Source organism: Phoca vitulina, unplaced genomic scaffold (assembly GCF_004348235.1).
Source record: "Phoca vitulina isolate PV1807 unplaced genomic scaffold, GSC_HSeal_1.0 scaffold83, whole genome shotgun sequence".
Lineage (NCBI taxonomy): Eukaryota > Metazoa > Chordata > Mammalia > Carnivora > Phocidae > Phoca > Phoca vitulina.
The window spans coordinates 2,448,283-2,465,328 of NW_022589786.1; the positions used below are offsets into that span (position 1 = coordinate 2,448,283).

General features: G+C 45.0%; 1 protein-coding gene across 6 annotated transcripts in view; it reads left to right on the plus strand.

Moving 5' to 3' along the window:
* The window catches only part of ABLIM3 (actin binding LIM protein family member 3), a 109,150-nt gene that overhangs the window by 37,687 nt on the left and 54,417 nt on the right, over positions 1–17,046 (plus strand). For 5 of the 6 annotated variants that reach the window (XM_032395217.1, XM_032395220.1, XM_032395219.1 and 2 more), the window contains exons 3-5: positions 25–162; positions 10,528–10,711; positions 12,529–12,641. In XM_032395217.1, the coding sequence (XP_032251108.1) occupies positions 25–162; positions 10,528–10,711; positions 12,529–12,641 (435 nt within the window). The remainder of the gene's footprint in view (positions 1–24; positions 163–10,527; positions 10,712–12,528; positions 12,642–17,046) is intronic. The other variant, XM_032395223.1, reaches the window with a different exon arrangement.

The following is a 17,046-nucleotide window of genomic DNA, read 5'->3' on the forward strand; positions in this document are numbered from 1 at the left end:
TGATCTCTTTGTTTCTTTCTGCAGTTCCTTATCAGCAGAATCCTTACAATCCCCGAGGCAGCTCCAATGTCATCCAGTGCTACCGGTGTGGAGACACCTGCAAAGGGGAAGTGGTCCGTGTCCACAATAACCACTTCCACATCAGATGCTTCACCTGCCAAGGTAGGAGGCCCAGACTCCCAATGCCCCTGTCAGATTGCAGGCCCTGGTTTCACCCATAGGACATGCCACAGGGGCACGCAGAAAAAATACAGGCCGATACCTCTACAGGCCTAAAGAAACTTTCCTTGAGCCTTTATGAGAACTCTCCCTTAGACAGTGTGGAGTGAAGAGGAAGGAAAGAGTTGGGACGTGGGGGAGGGAGGGAAGCTGGTGACCTCAGAGTGGTAGTGCTGACCCAGGAGGAAAAAGGCAATCCTGCAAGCTTAACCTACACAGCTGGAGAGACTCCTGTCTTGTGCCTATAAATCAATTTGAGAGTGAATGAATGAGCAAGCTGTCCTGGCTAAAATTCAGTGTGGCTCTGAGATGAGCACCTATTCTATGACCGTGTGGCAGTCCTCAAAGGTGAGGTTTAACAAGGTACATTATGACTTCACTAAGGTCTGTAATTTGGAAGCAGGTGGATGTTGGGTTACCTCTGGACTCTTAAATTACAAGTTCCTAAAGAAGCAGGATAACTAGCAGCACGAATAAAGAAGGACTCTGCTGAAAGAGCCCGGGGAGCCCTCTGGCCCTGATAGATGCCTTTCCAGCCTCTACTTCTTGAGGCTTTCTGTTCCACAAGGCAGCCATTCTGAGGTTGGATGGCCCCGTGGGTTTAGAAGATGTTTGACCCCAAACCAGTAACTTCCACCTGTTGGTTCTAGATTTGTTCTCATGAAGTTTGTTGAATACTGCATGTGTGCTGTTCCCTGTGGCTGCCGTTCACCTACTTGTAGTCAGGTCTCCCCACGCCTGATTATACTGCAGGTCCTTACTTTGAGCCTCATCTGAAATGATTCCAACTTGTATCATCTTGGAGTCTTCCTTGATCCATTCTGGTTTGTCACTATCATTCTAAAAGCATAGTGCCCAGAACAGACCATGGTTCTCAACGTCTGCCAAATACAGTGGGGGCACCCTTTCCGTTAATATGATTGATGTTGGATTGACCTCCTGAGGAGCCACTCCACGGAATTGACGTATATTGAATTTAAGGTCAATTGAAACCTCAGATCTTTTCATTTTAGTAATTGCTTCCAACCTCAGTCTCACGTGTCTGAGATTGACTTACACTGCTATTGAGAAAAATTCTGGATTTCTTCCTCAGGATCTCACTAGACACTGCACTGAGCAAATCAATTACATATTCACATTTCCTAATGTTTTTAATGGAAGCACATATGGAATATATTTTAATTGATGTGATTTAAATTCTGTATTGAGACTTGGCAAACCCCTTTAGTGTAAGCTGACCTGCGAAAGGGTCTTGGCGAGTGACCATTTTTACATCACTAGAAGCTGGGGCAGGAAAAAGGGTAAAAACAACAAAATTGTTCTAAGGAGGTTTGAGCTAGGATTGTGCAATTGTATTCTTAAGAAAGTATGTTAGTTACCCTTTGCTGAGACCAAAATTTAATAGTTTAAATTTTATTTATTTATTTATTTATTTATTTATTTATTAGAGAGTGAGCGGGAGAGAAACAGCATGAGAGGGGAGAGGGTCAGAGGGAGAAGCAGGCTCCCCGCTGAGCCAGGAGCCCGATGTGGGACTCGATCCCAGGACCCTGGGATCATGACCTGAGCTGAAGGCAGTTGCTTAACCAACTGAGCCACCCAGGCGCCCCCAAAATTTAATAGTTTAAATAATTTTTTGTTTAGCTCATGATCCTCTGGGTTGGCAGGGCAGTTCTCCCAGGCTGAGCTGGCTCTCCTTGTCTGCACTCGCCTCATCACAATGGTATTGGTGGGTCACCTGGCAGTGGTTGGCAGGCTGTTGGGCTGAGTGCCTGCATATGGCTTCTCATCCTCCAGCAGCCTGGCTTGGATTCATTTGCATGATGGTCTCAGAGTTCCAAGTACAGCAAGAGAGCAAGCTTCAGAAAGCAAGACCTTTTTAAGCCTCAGCTTATGTCATACTTGCCAATGTCCCATTTGCCAAAACGAGTCAAGTGGCCGACCCAGGTTCACGATCATGGAGAAATAAACTTTGCCTTTGGTGGGAGGATTTGCAGATTTCAAGGGTGTGAATGCAGAGAAAGGAAGAATATGGCCATTTTGACAATCAACCACGGGGAGGTTGTAGAATGTCTTTTCATGGAGATTTTAAGGGAAAAAAATAGATTTACTTTTCTGACTGTTTTCAGTGTCAACTTGCTTAGAAGTGAAGCAAATGAGAGAATTTTTGTTTCCAGCAGTAACCAGTTATAGTTACCCTAAATAGCCTCATTTGAAAAAGTTAAAATCTCTATGAATTTTTCGTATAGTTCTTTTACCATGCACTACTGCACTGACATGAAAGAATCTGCAGAGGTGAAAAACAAAAATAAAAGCAGAAATCCTCGTGTGACTGCCAATGCCAGATTTAATCCTAATGGTTTATGCTAAAGCTTGGCAACCTTGTGCTTTTGCCTTGATGGCTGTATAGATCATGGAGACATAGGAAGTAGAGGCTAGAGCCCGTCTAAGTAGGAATCTAATAGGAGACCTCTGAGTAAAGCTGAAATTTTCCCCTACGAAAATCTTACTTTCAATGTATGGATGGATGAGAAATAAACTGGAGAAGGAGACAGCAATGAAACTTGTCTGTACTAACTTTGGCACTGGGTAGAGGAGAATAAAACTTGTATCAAAACGTCTACCTATAATCCACCCTTAACATGGATTCATGTTCTATATTCATGCTATGAATTGGCATAAATTTTAAAAAAGCGAAACAGAATTTAAAAGAAAGTCATCCCACACTTGGCAAATGGCAGAAACAAGTGATATTCCTCTTTGGAGGAACTCAGCTTTATTCCAGACCTCAAAGAACTCCCACGGGTAACATTATCAGCAAAATGAGTAACTTACAGTCAAAAACACACAAATCATAATGGAGGGAGAGCCACAGAAACAATGAAGAGAGAATCAGAACCTCAAAGACTTCATAAATTTGTATTTTTTTAAAAGATTTTACTTATTTATTTGACAGAGAGAGAGCGGCAGGCAGAGGGAGAGTGAGAAGCAGGCTCCCCACTGAGCAGGGAGCCCGGCGTGGGGCTCAATCCCAGGACCCTGGGATCATGACCTGAGCCGAAGGCAGATGCTTAACCGACTGAGCTGCTCAGGCACCCCATAAATTGGTATTTTTTGACATTATATGATGACTACATAGAATACATTTAAATAGGTAAGAAGAGCCATTTAAAAAGAGCAAGAAACAACACATTATAACAAATAGCACAGCAGATTTGAAAAAGAAACAAAACTTTAGAAATAAAAATATATAATGTTTGAAATTTAAAAGTCAGTGTATGGATTATATAGCAGATTAGATGTTGCTGAAGAGAGAATTAATGAACTATAGGATTTAGCCAAGAAAAAGGTATATACATATAGTCCAGAAATATAAGAAGGTGGTAAAAATAAAAGATAAGTTTATACATGAAGAAAATAGTGGAAAGGTTTGACATATATTCAATCAGAGTTCTAGAGATGTGTAATAGAATACATGAGTGGGAGGACAATATTTGGAGACATGACAGTTATGCAATGTTGTAGAACTGTTCAAAGACACAAATCCTTGGATCCAGAAACCTAATAAATCCCAGTAGAAAAATATAAAAGAAATCCACCTGTATACATCATCAGAATGAAACTGAAGATCACCAAAGACAAATGACAATTTTAAAAACAGCCAGAGAGAAGAAATAGATCATCTGCCTACAAATGGTAAGTAGACTGAGAGCTGACATGTTAGTAGCAACAAGGAAGCCAGAGACCAGTGGAATAATTCCTGTATGTACTGAAAGAGATAACTCTAAAGTTAGGATTATGTATTCAGCAAAAGTATTTTTCTAGAACAAAGGCAAACCTATAGCTAACATCATACTTAATGGTGAAAGACTGCCTGCCTGCCTATAAAGGCAAAAGTAACAAAAGGATGTTTGCTCTTACTACTTCCATTCAACACTGTACCGCAGGTTCCTATTGGGTCAGTTATGTAAGAAAATGAAATAAAAGACATCCAGATTGAGAAAGTAAAAGTAAGGTTATTTGTATATGCACATGACATGATCTTATATATAGCAAATCCTAAGGAATGCACTAAAAAAACTCTTAGAAATAACAAGTTAATCCGAGTTTCAGGATAAAAGATCAATATACCAAAATCAATTGAATTTCTATACACTTACAATGAACAATCTGAAAATAATATTAAGAAATGATTCCATTTACAATAACATCAAAAATAAAATACATAGGAATAAATTTAACAAAAGTGTAAAATTTATACTCTGAAAATTATAAAATATTAAAGAAGATCTAAATAAATGAAAAGAAATCTCATTTCATGGATCAGAAATCTTAGTATTGTTAAGATGGCAGTATTCTTCAGACTGATCTACAGATTTGAGGCTATCTTACTCAGCTCAGGCTTCCACAATAAAATACTGTAGATTGAGTGGCTTAAACAACAGAAATTTATTTTGTCACAGTTCCAGAGGCCAAGATTAAGGTGCCAACATGGTAGGGTTCTGGTCAGAGCTCCCTTCTTGGCTTGCAGATAGCCATCTTCTTACTGTGTTCTCACATGTCCAGGAGAGAGAGAGGGAGAGAGAGAAAGAGATGGCAAACTGGCTGGTGTCTCTTCTAAAAAGGGCGCTAATCTCATAATGAGGGTCCCACCCTTATAACCCTCATCTAAACCTAAGTATCTCCTCAAGGCTCCATACCCAAATACCATCACACTGAGGGTTAGGGTGTCAAAATACAAATTTGGGGCAGGACACTATTCCATTCATAGCAAATGCAATCCCCATAAAAATCCCATCTGGTTTCCTTGAAGAAATTGATAAGCTGATTGTGAGATTAATATGGAATTGCAGGGGATATAGAATAGCCAAAGCAATCCTGAAAAAGAACAAAGCTGGAGGACTCAAACTTCCCACTTTCAAAACTTACTACAAAGCTACAATAGATAAGACAATGTGGTACTGGCACATGGATAGACATATAGATCAATAGAGTTGAGAGAGCAGAAATAAACCCTTAGGTTTATGGTCAGGTGATTGTCAACAAACCTACCAAGACAATTCTACAGGGAAGAAGAGTCTTCAACAAATGGTGCTAGGAAAACTGGACATATATATGCAAAAAAACAAAAAAAAAGTGAAGTTGGACTCCTTCCTCACACCATACACAAAAATTAGGTCAAAATAAGTCAAAAACCTACATGTAAGAGCTAAAACTATAAAACTCTCAGGAGAAAATGTAAGAGTAAGTCTTTGTGACCTTGAGTTAGGCAAAGACTTCTTGGCTATGACACCAGAAGCACAAACAACAGAAGAAAAATAGATGAATTAGATGTCATCAAAATTAAATACTTCTCTGTGCTTCAAAATATACCATCAAGAATGTAAAAAGTCAACCCACTGAATGGGAGAGGAAATTTGCAAAACATACATCTGGTAAAGAACTTGTATCTAAACTATATAAAGGATTCTTTTCTTACTAAGAAAAAGACAATCCCATTTCAAAATGGGCAAAGGATCTGAATAGAGGTTTCTCCAAAGAAGTTCTATAAATGTCCAGTAAACACATGGAAAAAAATGCTCAAAATCATTAGCCATCTAAGAATGAACATCAAACCACAAGGAGGCACATGTCACGCCATGAGATCGGCCATATTCAAAAAGACAGAGAATACAAATGTTGGCAAGAATGTGGAGAAACTGGAACCCTCCTCCATTGCTGGTGGGAATGCAAAGTGCATAACTGCTGTGGAAAGCAGTCTTGCAGTTCCTCTAGGAGTTCAATGTAGAGTTACCATATGACTTAACAATTTCAAAGTCATAAGATGTATGCTTAAGAGAAACAAAAACATATGTCCATGCAAAAACTTGTGCATGAATGTTCATAGTAGGATTATTCATCAAGTCAAAAATTGGAAACAATTCAAATATCCATCAACCAATGAATGGATAAATAAAATGTGGTGGAACATTTTGCAGCAATACATCCACGTGGATGAACCCTAAAAGCACGAATGGCCCATAAACATATAAGAAGATTCTCAATTTCATTAAAAATCAGGGAAGTGAAAATTTTAAAGTGAAATTTAAAATCACAGTAAGATGGGGCACCTGGGTGGCTCAGTCGGTTGAGCGTCTGACTCTTGATTTCAGCTCAGGTCATGATCTCAGGGTCATGAGATTGAGCCCCAAGTCCGGCTCGCACTGGGCATGGAGCCTACTTGGGATTCTCTCTCTCCGCCTCCCTCTGTCCCTACCCCCCCACACACACACACACACTGCTCGTGCACGTGCGTGCTCCCTCTCTCTCAAAAGAGAGAGAGAAAGAAAGAGAAAGAAAGAAAGAAAGAAAGAAAGAAAGAAAGAAAGAAAGAAAGAAAGAAAGAAAAAAAAGGGAAAGAGAAGTGTGTTTTTAAAAAATTAAATAAAATCACAATAAGATGACATTTTATAGCCACCATGTTGACTACATATATTATCAGCTTTCAATGATGATATGGACCAGTGGAAACTGCTGGTAGGAATGCAAATGGGAAAAACTCTGGAAAACGGCGAAGCTTCACCTCACAAATACAAGAATGTTCAAAGCGGCATTTCCATAAAACAAAACAAAACAAAAAAAAACCGCAAGCAGTTCAAATGTCCTTCAACAGTGGAGTAGATCGATTGTGATACAGACCATGGGGTACAGCACAGTTACTGAAAAATGGAGTTACATCGACATGGACAAATCTCAAAACATGATCCTAAAAGTATGAAGCAAGCACAGGAGAATAAATGCAGTAGGGTTCCATCAATATAAAGTTCAAAAAGGGCAAAACTAAACAATGCATAATTTGTGGATACATCAAAGGTGGTCAAAGTAGAAAGAAAAGCAAGAGAATGACAAACACACAATTAGGGACAACATGGGGAGGGGATGCTTTCAGGATATGCAAACAGGCTTCCGAGGCATCAGGAATGTTCTGTTTCATAAACTTGGGAGCGGGTACCTGGGAATGCATTTTATTCTTCTTCTTTAAATGGTGTTTGTATATTTACTACATTTTCTGTATGTATAATATAGTTCACAGTTAAACTTTTAAATGTTAAATAGATCACCCTCAGGAGCCCTTCTAACACTTTGGTTTTGAAATTCCATAAAACTCCGTCTCATTTGAAAGGTTGAAAATCAACAGAATCCTATGACAGACTTGTGGACTCTCGGGTCTGGGTGTGTTCTCAGTTACCACATAGCCCCTTCACTTCACAAATGAGGCAGCTGAGCTCGAGAGAGGTGGGGTAACTTTTTTAAAGCCACGCAGCACCTGAGTGGTAGAATAGAAGCATGGACCACGGTCCAGCGACCCCCAACACAGTCCGTTTTCCCCTGAAACACGCGGTGACTGTGGGCAAGGTCCCTTTCTGGGCATTATACTAACAGTGAACGTTCATTCTGGATTTTCTCAAAGCAGTTCTAACTTCTCATATCCTGTCCCACTGTCAAACCAAATGATCTGCTTTTTTTTTTAAATTAATAGATTTTATTTTCTTGATTCACAGAATAACGCCTGTCCTGGGTGTTGTGTTAAATTCCACATCAATTCCATACTGTAGACCCTCTCCAGGGCCTTTCCTGTTATTTGGATGTCAGGCTCTGCTCAGCCTCAAATACATCTGTCCTGCTGTCCAACTTGCCTTCTATCCCCGTGTTCCCCACTGTATTTCCAGGAACCCCCTGAGATTCTTATCAACCTTTACATCCTTTCTACCAAAAACTTCCTCCTTCAACTCCTTGGGGGAAATGGAGGAACTGATTGTTCCAAGTTTTCTTATGACCTCCTGGGTTTGTCCACTGGGCGAGGTGGCTCTGGGGGTGGAGCTGGCCGGGGAAACAAAGGAGAGAAAAGAAGGAAAAAAACAGGAGCTATTTCCAATGAGGTCGTAGGCCATGACCTCACTAATTCCACAGCCATGAAGTCAATCGATCTGCCACCTGCGCACCGCAGAACGCCCTGTACTCTGGCCTGGCCTGCTCTTGAGGCGTTGTTTGATGTGATGAATTTTCACAAAGCCTGGTAGAAGATGAACCCTCTGCCATCAGCCACCACCACCACCTCCACTAATAGGCCCCTGCCTCTCTGCAGGCAGGGGTGGTCTCCAGGGCCCTCCAGCCCCACCTCGCACTGAGTTTAAAATGTTTAGGCACCTGGTAAGCCCCGAAGGAAGCTCTGCTTCTCCTAGACTCACGGCATATCAGTGTCAGAAGAAAAGTTCAAGTCACTTCTTAATCCACCTTCTTCATTTTACATACATGTGAACAGAGACCAAGTTCATTGTCACCCAGAGAGTTAATGGCAGTGACAAACTCAGAGCCCAGGTGGTCCAACTCCCAGACTATACATCTCCCACTGTGCTGCACGGTCCCCCTAATGCTGTGACCTCTGGGGCTCCCCTCCTCCTCACTCATCCTGGCCCCATAAGCCTGCCTCTGGCCTGCAAAGTGAACACACACTTGCGAAATTCTTCTGCCATGCGCCTAGAAGTCCATCCTCTCTTTAACCTGGCTGCTTTTGCATTACCATTTTCCCTATGAACAGGGGGTAGTATTTACTGGGGTGGCATCACCCAATCCAGACCAGGTCCCCACAATGACAGGCTTGGAATTCCTTATTGGTTTCCACACCATTGAGCTTGCTTCAGAAAGCTGATCTGTGCTAACCAAGTCCTCAAGAAACCAATGTATAAAATCAGAGTGCCCTTTTATTAATGGAAATAAGAGCTGTCATTCTCCATTGTACTAGTTCGCATTGCCCTGACCAGCTGCTTCCCAAAGGTCTAGGTAGTAAGTCAAACTATCAGTCACTTAGTGAATGCAGTCTCAGAACAAGGGGGCTGGTCATAGGGTTGGAATGGGCTCCCGCATGGCCTTCCTTTGATTGCTGGCCAGCCCCTTCTTGGCTGACCACCCCTGCTTTAGCCAGACCAATACACTCAGCAGTTCTGGTGGCCCTGAGAGCCATTCGATCTCTTGGAAGAAACTTTGCCTCTTTCTGCCCTTCCCATTAGGTGTTGATTTCATAACTTAACCCTCAGAGGGAAATCTCATTTGCCACATTTCCAAGTCCTTTGGAGGTAGGGAGTCCCACATGATTCAGTCGTTCAAGCACCTATAATTACATCCACCTACTCCTCTATTATCGGTTCTACACATCTTCATATTGTCCGCAAGGATATCCCATAAGACCTTATGACATCTTGTTGCCTGTCTATGCAAAAGCTATCAATGCAATTGGTCATTTTTGCAACTGGGTGATGGGACATCATTATAACCTTCTCTCTTTTTTTGTTTATGTCAGAGAGTTTCAAAATATTTTTTTTAAGTTTTTGAAAAACTAGGAGAAAAACCATCCGTGGCTTCTCAGTATCCCACAAAGCTGGACTCAGGCCCTCCTCCAACTGGTCTGTCAATATTTTCCTGTATTACTGCCCTCCACTCCCTAAAAACACTACCCCTACCCCAGTCCCACCTCCACACAAATACCACTTGCAACTTCCTGCTTGTGTGTTTTAGCTCATTTTCTGCCTTCAGAGTGCAACTTAAGTGCCCCGTCCTCCAAGAAGCCTACCATGATCCCTCCCCCACTGACATTGCTCCCTTTTCCTCCCCACTCACAGCACTTGCTGCCCAAACCAGCCCATGGCCTATCGCCCATGATGTATGTTCTATAAGGTCGTCTTTGGGCATATATTGTTACCTCTTCACAGTTCAGGGATCGTGTTTTATCATTCTTGCCTGGGAACAGACCGACTCTCTATGTCTATGGTGAGAGCAGATTATAAACTTCAAATCATCCATCCTACTACCATCCTAAATTGTCTTCACCTAGCACAGAATCATGCACAGAGAAAGTGCCCAGGGAAATTTTAACTGAATGGTCTTATCCAATTCATAATACCACCAGTATGGCCTTGTGTGAGCCACGCAATCCTAAACTTTCATCCATGTGTTGAGAAGATGGTACAACACCAGTGGTCCCGTCAGGATCAGCTGGGGAGTGCGCTAAAACGCAAATACCTGGGCCCTGGCCCCCAGGGAGTGTGATTCAGGCCCAGGCGTCTGCATCTTAAGGAGCCCGAAGGTGACTCCAATGCAAGTGGTCTTCAGGACACACTTTAAGGAGCACTAGCCCCACGAGGTCCAATGTGCCACCATTTTCGGGCCACTCGTGACCAAGTCAGACGTCAGCCTTGTCCCCCGTAAGAACCTCGTGCTTGCCCACCTTCCCTGGACTCAGCCTGCCCTTGATTCTCTCCTTGTTCCCCGCAGTGTGTGGCTGCGGCCTGGCCCAGTCGGGCTTCTTCTTCAAGAACCAGGAGTACATCTGCACGCAGGACTACCAGCAGCTCTACGGCACCCGCTGCGACAGCTGCAGGGACTTCATCACTGGCGAGGTCATCTCTGCCCTGGGCCGCACCTACCACCCCAAGTGCTTCGTGTGCAGCTTATGCAGGTGGGCAGGGGGCCAGCAGAGGCCGGGCCCCTCTGCCTGAGCCCTCTGGCGGTGTGGGGGCTCACAGGGCTGTACACTGAACACTTGGATTTCTAGGCTCTCGTGGGTGGAATGATCTGACAGGCCAGTGCTTTTCAAACCTTTTAGCAGCTGAACCCTGTCTGTCAAATATGATCTCATGTAAAACACTAGTTTGTCTGGCGATCAAGACGGAGTGAGGACCTGAGCCGCCACCCTCAGCCTCCCATTTCCCATCGGAAGTTCTCAGAGGAACTACTGAGTTCCCTGAACCCATTTTGGAAACCAGGCATCTGGACCAGCTCCCACCCCCTCAGCCTCACGTAGTGTAGAGATACCCGTTCGTAGCCTTTCTCCATGACCCTGGCAAGTGATCCCGTCTCTGTAAGCCTCAGCTTCTTCATCAGTAAAATGGACATCAAAACCATCCCAACGTTGTTGGGTTTTCGTGAAGATAAATGAGATGGTGTTTGCAAAGACCATAGCTCAGTGACTAGGACATAATTGTGTCTGCTTTTGCTATTCTTGTCATTATCATATGATAACCATCTAGCCTCTCAGGCAATCTGGTAGGCAATGGAAAGCTCACCCTTCCCTCTCCCTCATGCCCTGCGTCCCGGTTCCTTATTAATTTAGCAGACGTACATGAAGGGTCCACTGTATGCCAAGCACCACATTAAGGAGATGAAAAAAATAAAGGAGACATCAGCCTTGCCCACAAATACATTAAAATTTAATGGACTGCCCTGATTAAGTCATACATAGAAACATGGTTTGGACTAAATGTATGCCTTTTTTAATTAGGAAAGAAATTTATAGATTAATTATTCTCCCCATAAAATAACTACCTGTTAGTTACCAGTTAGGGTTCCTGCTGAGACTAATGACACAGTGTACAAGAAAATAAAACCACCGAGTAGAATTCATTGATTCATCCGTCTCTTAAAACCTGGGCCCTGGGTCGCACAATCCCAGACCCACAGTAGGGTCCATATGGTTTAAAGTGAAGTTTCTGTCAAGCCCCATACAGACGCAGTGCCTTCCCAAGGTCATGCCGTGTCCTTCACCACAAGTCAGTGCCTGGGCCTCGATGAGAACACAGCTCCCCCGGCTCAAGCCAGCACCCCCTGCCGTGTCCCACGTTGCTAATACAAGGGCAGCGGAGCCACTGGAAGCCTATGTCGGGGGCACTCAGAGTCTGTATAACAGGCTGTCCCCGACTTCACGCACGAGAGCAGTTGAACAATGGGCTCAACAGTGCCAGGGATTCGATGTACAGTTCATCTTTGTTTAGGGAGGCAGGACATGGACCAGTTTGAGACCTCGGAACTCGGAAACTCAAACTGCACAAACACAGAGGAGAGGAAGAGGTTATTTGTGGATTTCTAAGTGTCCTGGATAGTGAAAGGAAGACATTGTGGTGAATTTAGGAGTTGAATGAGTTCTTCCAGATATATGGGGATAGGTGAGGTTGGGATGGAAAAAGTCTTTCCAGAAAGAAGGGGCGACTCTAGGAGGAATTATTAACCAATTCATTTACAGATGAGAAATGTAAGCTTCACTAAGTGTCATGGTGTGCCCTGGGTTAAAATCATCTAAATGGCCCAAGTGGGGCTCCAGTTCCAGTCGCGGCCCCCAACTGAGTGGTTTGGTCAGCCTGGCACCGTGAACAGCACTTGAATTTACCTGGCATAATAGAAGGCAGGCTGTGTGTATGAGCTTTGAACACATCTGCTGTCAGCTCACCAACAGACATGGTGAAGAAGAGGTGTTGCATTTCTCTTTCATCTCCCTTGTAGGAAGCCTTTCCCCATTGGAGACAAGGTGACCTTCAGCGGGAAGGAATGTGTGTGTCAGACATGCTCCCAGTCCATGACCAGCAGTAAGCCCATCAAGATCCGCGGACCAAGCCGTGAGTCCTCGCCGTGAGCACCTCCCTGTCTGCGGGCCATGTATCCTAGGGCTCCCTGTCCCAGCTCCGTCATCCGCTCCTGCAGGCCCGGAGGGAAGTGGGGGAGGTTTCCACCCTGGAGGACTCCTGAAGCCTGACCCAGTTGGCATTCAGCCCAGACTCACAAGCTTCCTTAAGCAGAAATGCAGGGAAAGCGGGCTGCTGATTATAAACCATGACAGCCTGTTTGGCCACTTGGGTGGGGCTCTTCTGGGATGAGCTAGGCTCCCTTATCTTATCTCGCCTTGGGATCCATGTTCCCCAGGGCACCCTAACAGGGCTGATGAAGCCACCAGTGGTTCTCAATTTGTACAAATTCCACTAAAAAGTATACATAGACTCATCTTAAGAAGGAGAAATATGGAAGCAAACCACAAGGGATGTGCTAGTGTCTCTTAGAAAGTGTCCCAGGAACACTGCATCAGCTTCACTGCAGAACTGTAAACATGCAGATTTTTAGGCCCACTTTGGACTTTTGTTTTTAATGTTTTTTAATCTTTTTTTTTTAAGATTTCATTTATTTACTTGACAGAGAGAGAGCAAGCGAGAGAGAGAGAGCAGGAATGGGGAGCAGGGAGGGGCAGAGGGAGAAGCAGAGAAGCAGACTCCCTGCTGAGCAGGGAGCCCGATACGGGGCTCGATCCCAGGAGCCTGAGATCATGACCTGAGCCGAAGGCAGACACTTAACCCACTGAGCCACCCAGGGACCCCTCCCCCCTTTGGACTTCTAAGAAAGGAACCTAGAAATCTGCATTCTTAATAAGTTTCCTGGGTGATGCATTTGCGGCTCCTAAGACTGAGAACCACCATTTAGAGATGAGGGGAACATCTACCTCACCAGAGTAAATGTTATGTTTCATCACCGAACTATAGATCTGGGGGGAAACTGAGGATCAAGAGTGTACCTTGGGACAGTCATTCGAATTCATGGAACATCCATTCCCCTCAAATGTGTCTAGTGGTAAGATGTCTAAATCACTGTTCCCAGATGCCCTTGTCAGGCTGCTGACGGCAGGTCAGCACACATACATGGCCCTGGCCCCAGGGGCCTGCCGTAAGCCACGCTAGGCTCCCGTGTTCTTTCACGTTACATGACACTCCCACTGGCCTCCACAGGAGAATCAATGAAAACCCATTAGCCGCCTGCACTGCATCACTGTGCGGGCGCGGGCACCGACAGTCTGCATGCCTGGGCCGCATCCTGCCAAGGGGATAAGCACAGAATACCCCGAGTCAGCAGGGCTTGGCCCCGAGGGGCTCCATCAGAGCCTGCCAGGCGTGAGCTGGGGAGCTGGGGAGAAAGACGATGGGAAGGCTTCCTCCCTAGCCCTTCCTTCCTCTCGATCTAATCAGATCTGCTCACGGAATGTGCAGAGAACTTCCTTCAGCGTCCTTGGTGACATTCAAGAACAGTTTGCTGGTCTGAGCAGGTTTCCATCTTGAGGTGGCTGAGTGAACACACTGTTATCTTTCATGATTCCTTGAAAGCATCGTGCAGAATGACAGCAGGGCTGGAGTACTGGGATGCAGGACCACGGCCCTGTGACTGACGCTGCAGACGCGCCCAGAGACCAGCAGGACCACGTGTGAGGCAGTAGAGAGAGGCTGGCTGGAGCCAGGAGCATGCCAACCCTCTGTGTAAAACACGGCAGACACAGAGCCTTGCTGGGGCTCCGTTTACCCAGCTCTATGGAAAGCAAATATATTAGTATCCAGGAGCCAGACTAGCATACGCCATAGTGTGTAAAATACTCTCTAAATATAACGCGAGGATGCTGCAGACTCGGAGATTTAATCTGGAAAGCACACCAAAGAGAGAATATGATTCCTGAATCTGTTATTTCTCTTGGCTTGTACTGCGTTACTACATGCATCAGGGACCTCGGGGATGTGGGAGAGTTCCTTGGCCGAGTGTGGGAATCCTGCGTGTGAGCGTGTCCTTGAGGAGAAGTACTAAATGTCTCCACCATCATTCTGCAAGTCCAAAGGCAGAGGAAGGTGAAGAGTGAATAATGAGAAGCAAATGAGCACATAAGCAGTCTCCAGGGGGGAGTACCCAGGATCATGGCTCATCTTGTTACTCACAAGGTAAAGACAGCGAGCTGTGGATCTACACCTTTTCTCCCCAACGGTGGTCACTGTCCATGCTGCAGATAACTAGAGGGGGTGTTGGAAGTTCTGCTGAGTTCCCAAAGGATAGAGGGAACCAAAACCAGATTCAAAAGAGGGCTAAGATGAAGAATGTATCATGGAAAAGGAAAAAGAGGAGGAAAAACCTGATGTATTTTTGATCTACGGGGCTGTGACATTTCATCCCTGGAGGGTGAATAAGGACATTCTGGAACAGCAGGAGCAGTTATCTGCTCAAAAGAGATTAAGAAGAATACTCAGGAACTATCAAGAGAAAAGAATTGTGTTACCTTTTACAAGAATAAGAAGTGTTTCCTCACATTTTCACTGAGAGGAATCAGCAGCAGTAGCAACATCAGCATCACTGACATAACTGTCACGACCGTCACTACCGCCACCGCCACCACCACCATTACCATCACAACTGTCACCACCACCACCACCATCACTATCACAACTGTCACCGCCATCACTACCGACACCACCACCACCACCATTACCATCACAACTGTCACCACCACCACCACCATTACCATCACAACTGTCACCACCACCACCACCATTACCATCACAACTGTCACCACCACCACCACCACCACCATCACCACCCCATCACTACCATCACCACCACCACCACCATCACCAGCAGCACCACCAATACCGTCACCACACCACCACCATCACCATCACAACTGTCACTACCAAGTAATTGTTTTATAGATGAGAAAAACTGAGACCCAAAGAGTATAAATGACTTGCCCAGAGTCCCACAGATAGTAAGTAATGAAACTGGAATGTGGGCCCAGGCAGTCTGGCCCTGGAGCCTATTCTACCTTCACACCCTATGCCAGAGACATGACTTGCTAACTGGGCAGGGGCCCGTCTTCCTGGGTTAGTTATCTAAAGTAAGGAAGGGAGCCTGCTGTGACTCACAAAACCCACTCATTTTCGTTGATCTAAATGGAATGCATGACACAGTCAAGAAAAACTAAAAATGGCTGCCTGGAGTCTCTAGAGACCTCAGTAAACTGAGGGATTTGGGGGAACAGGTGGTGACATCATACTTTCTGCCAGCTGAAGGTTGTAATTCTGGAATAGAGAGGAACATATGAGGAGCGGACAGCTGGCTGCACAGCAACCAGCACAGGGCAGGGTGTAGCTTTCCTACCGTGCCTGTTTGTTGTACTAGACTCACGGGCTCCTGGGTGGATGCCTGAAGCTCCACCAGAGGTCAAGGCCGAAAGGAGGAAGAAGAGGGAGAAAAGGGTCCTGATCAATCTGAGGCCAGTACAATGGAGGACCCGCAGTATGCCATGAAAAGAAAAACCACGTGGAGGAGGCATCCCAGAATCCTCATCCGCAGGCCTTCCCAGCAACAGGAATATTCTTCTAGCCTCAGATCAGAGGTGGGACAGTGCACAGAATATAGGCTAAAAACACAAGAGCGTGAAATAAGAATGACAGCGACCATTTGTTGAGCTCGTGTGTTGAGTCCTTACAGGCCTGATGATAGTACATCTTCACACCAGTGTTGTAAGGAAGATATTCAGATGAGGAAGCAGGGGCTTAGCGGTCACACAACTAGTAAGCGAGGGAGCTGGGATTCTGCCCTCAGCCAGCCTCTCACCCTTCACTCTGTCCTCCCAGCCCAGCCTCTAACCATGACATTGTACTGCCTCCTGAATTTTAACCCAAGGTGCCAAGTCCATCCCAGACGCATCACTGCAACTTAAGCAGATGGAACTCATTACTAGAATGTGACCACAAAAGGATGCAGCTCTTCAAATGAGATGTATTGGAGAGGTAGGGAATTGTGTTGTTGGCCCTATATACCTAGCTCCACGGGGTTGACAAGTGAAGTTGATCAGTGGATGACCCCACATCAAGCAAGGAAAAGTGATGTGTAAGAAAGGAGGGAGAAGAGAGAAACTGTAGTTGTCTTTAAATATTTGAAGGAAATGTCAGGAGGCAAAAGAGGTAGGTTATTCTTATTGCATAAAATAAGGGGCATCACAAGGAGTCAGGTCTCAGCACCATATAAAGAAGGCAGTCATGGAGCGCCTGGATGGCTCTGTCAGTTAAGCGTCTGACTCTTAATTTCAGCTCAGGCCATGATCTCAGGGTCGTGAGATCAAATCCCGCACCCATCATGGAGCTTGCTTGGGATTCTCTCTCCTTCTCCCTCTACCCCTCCCCGCCCCACTCACACACGCTCTCTCCCTCTCCAAGAAAAAAA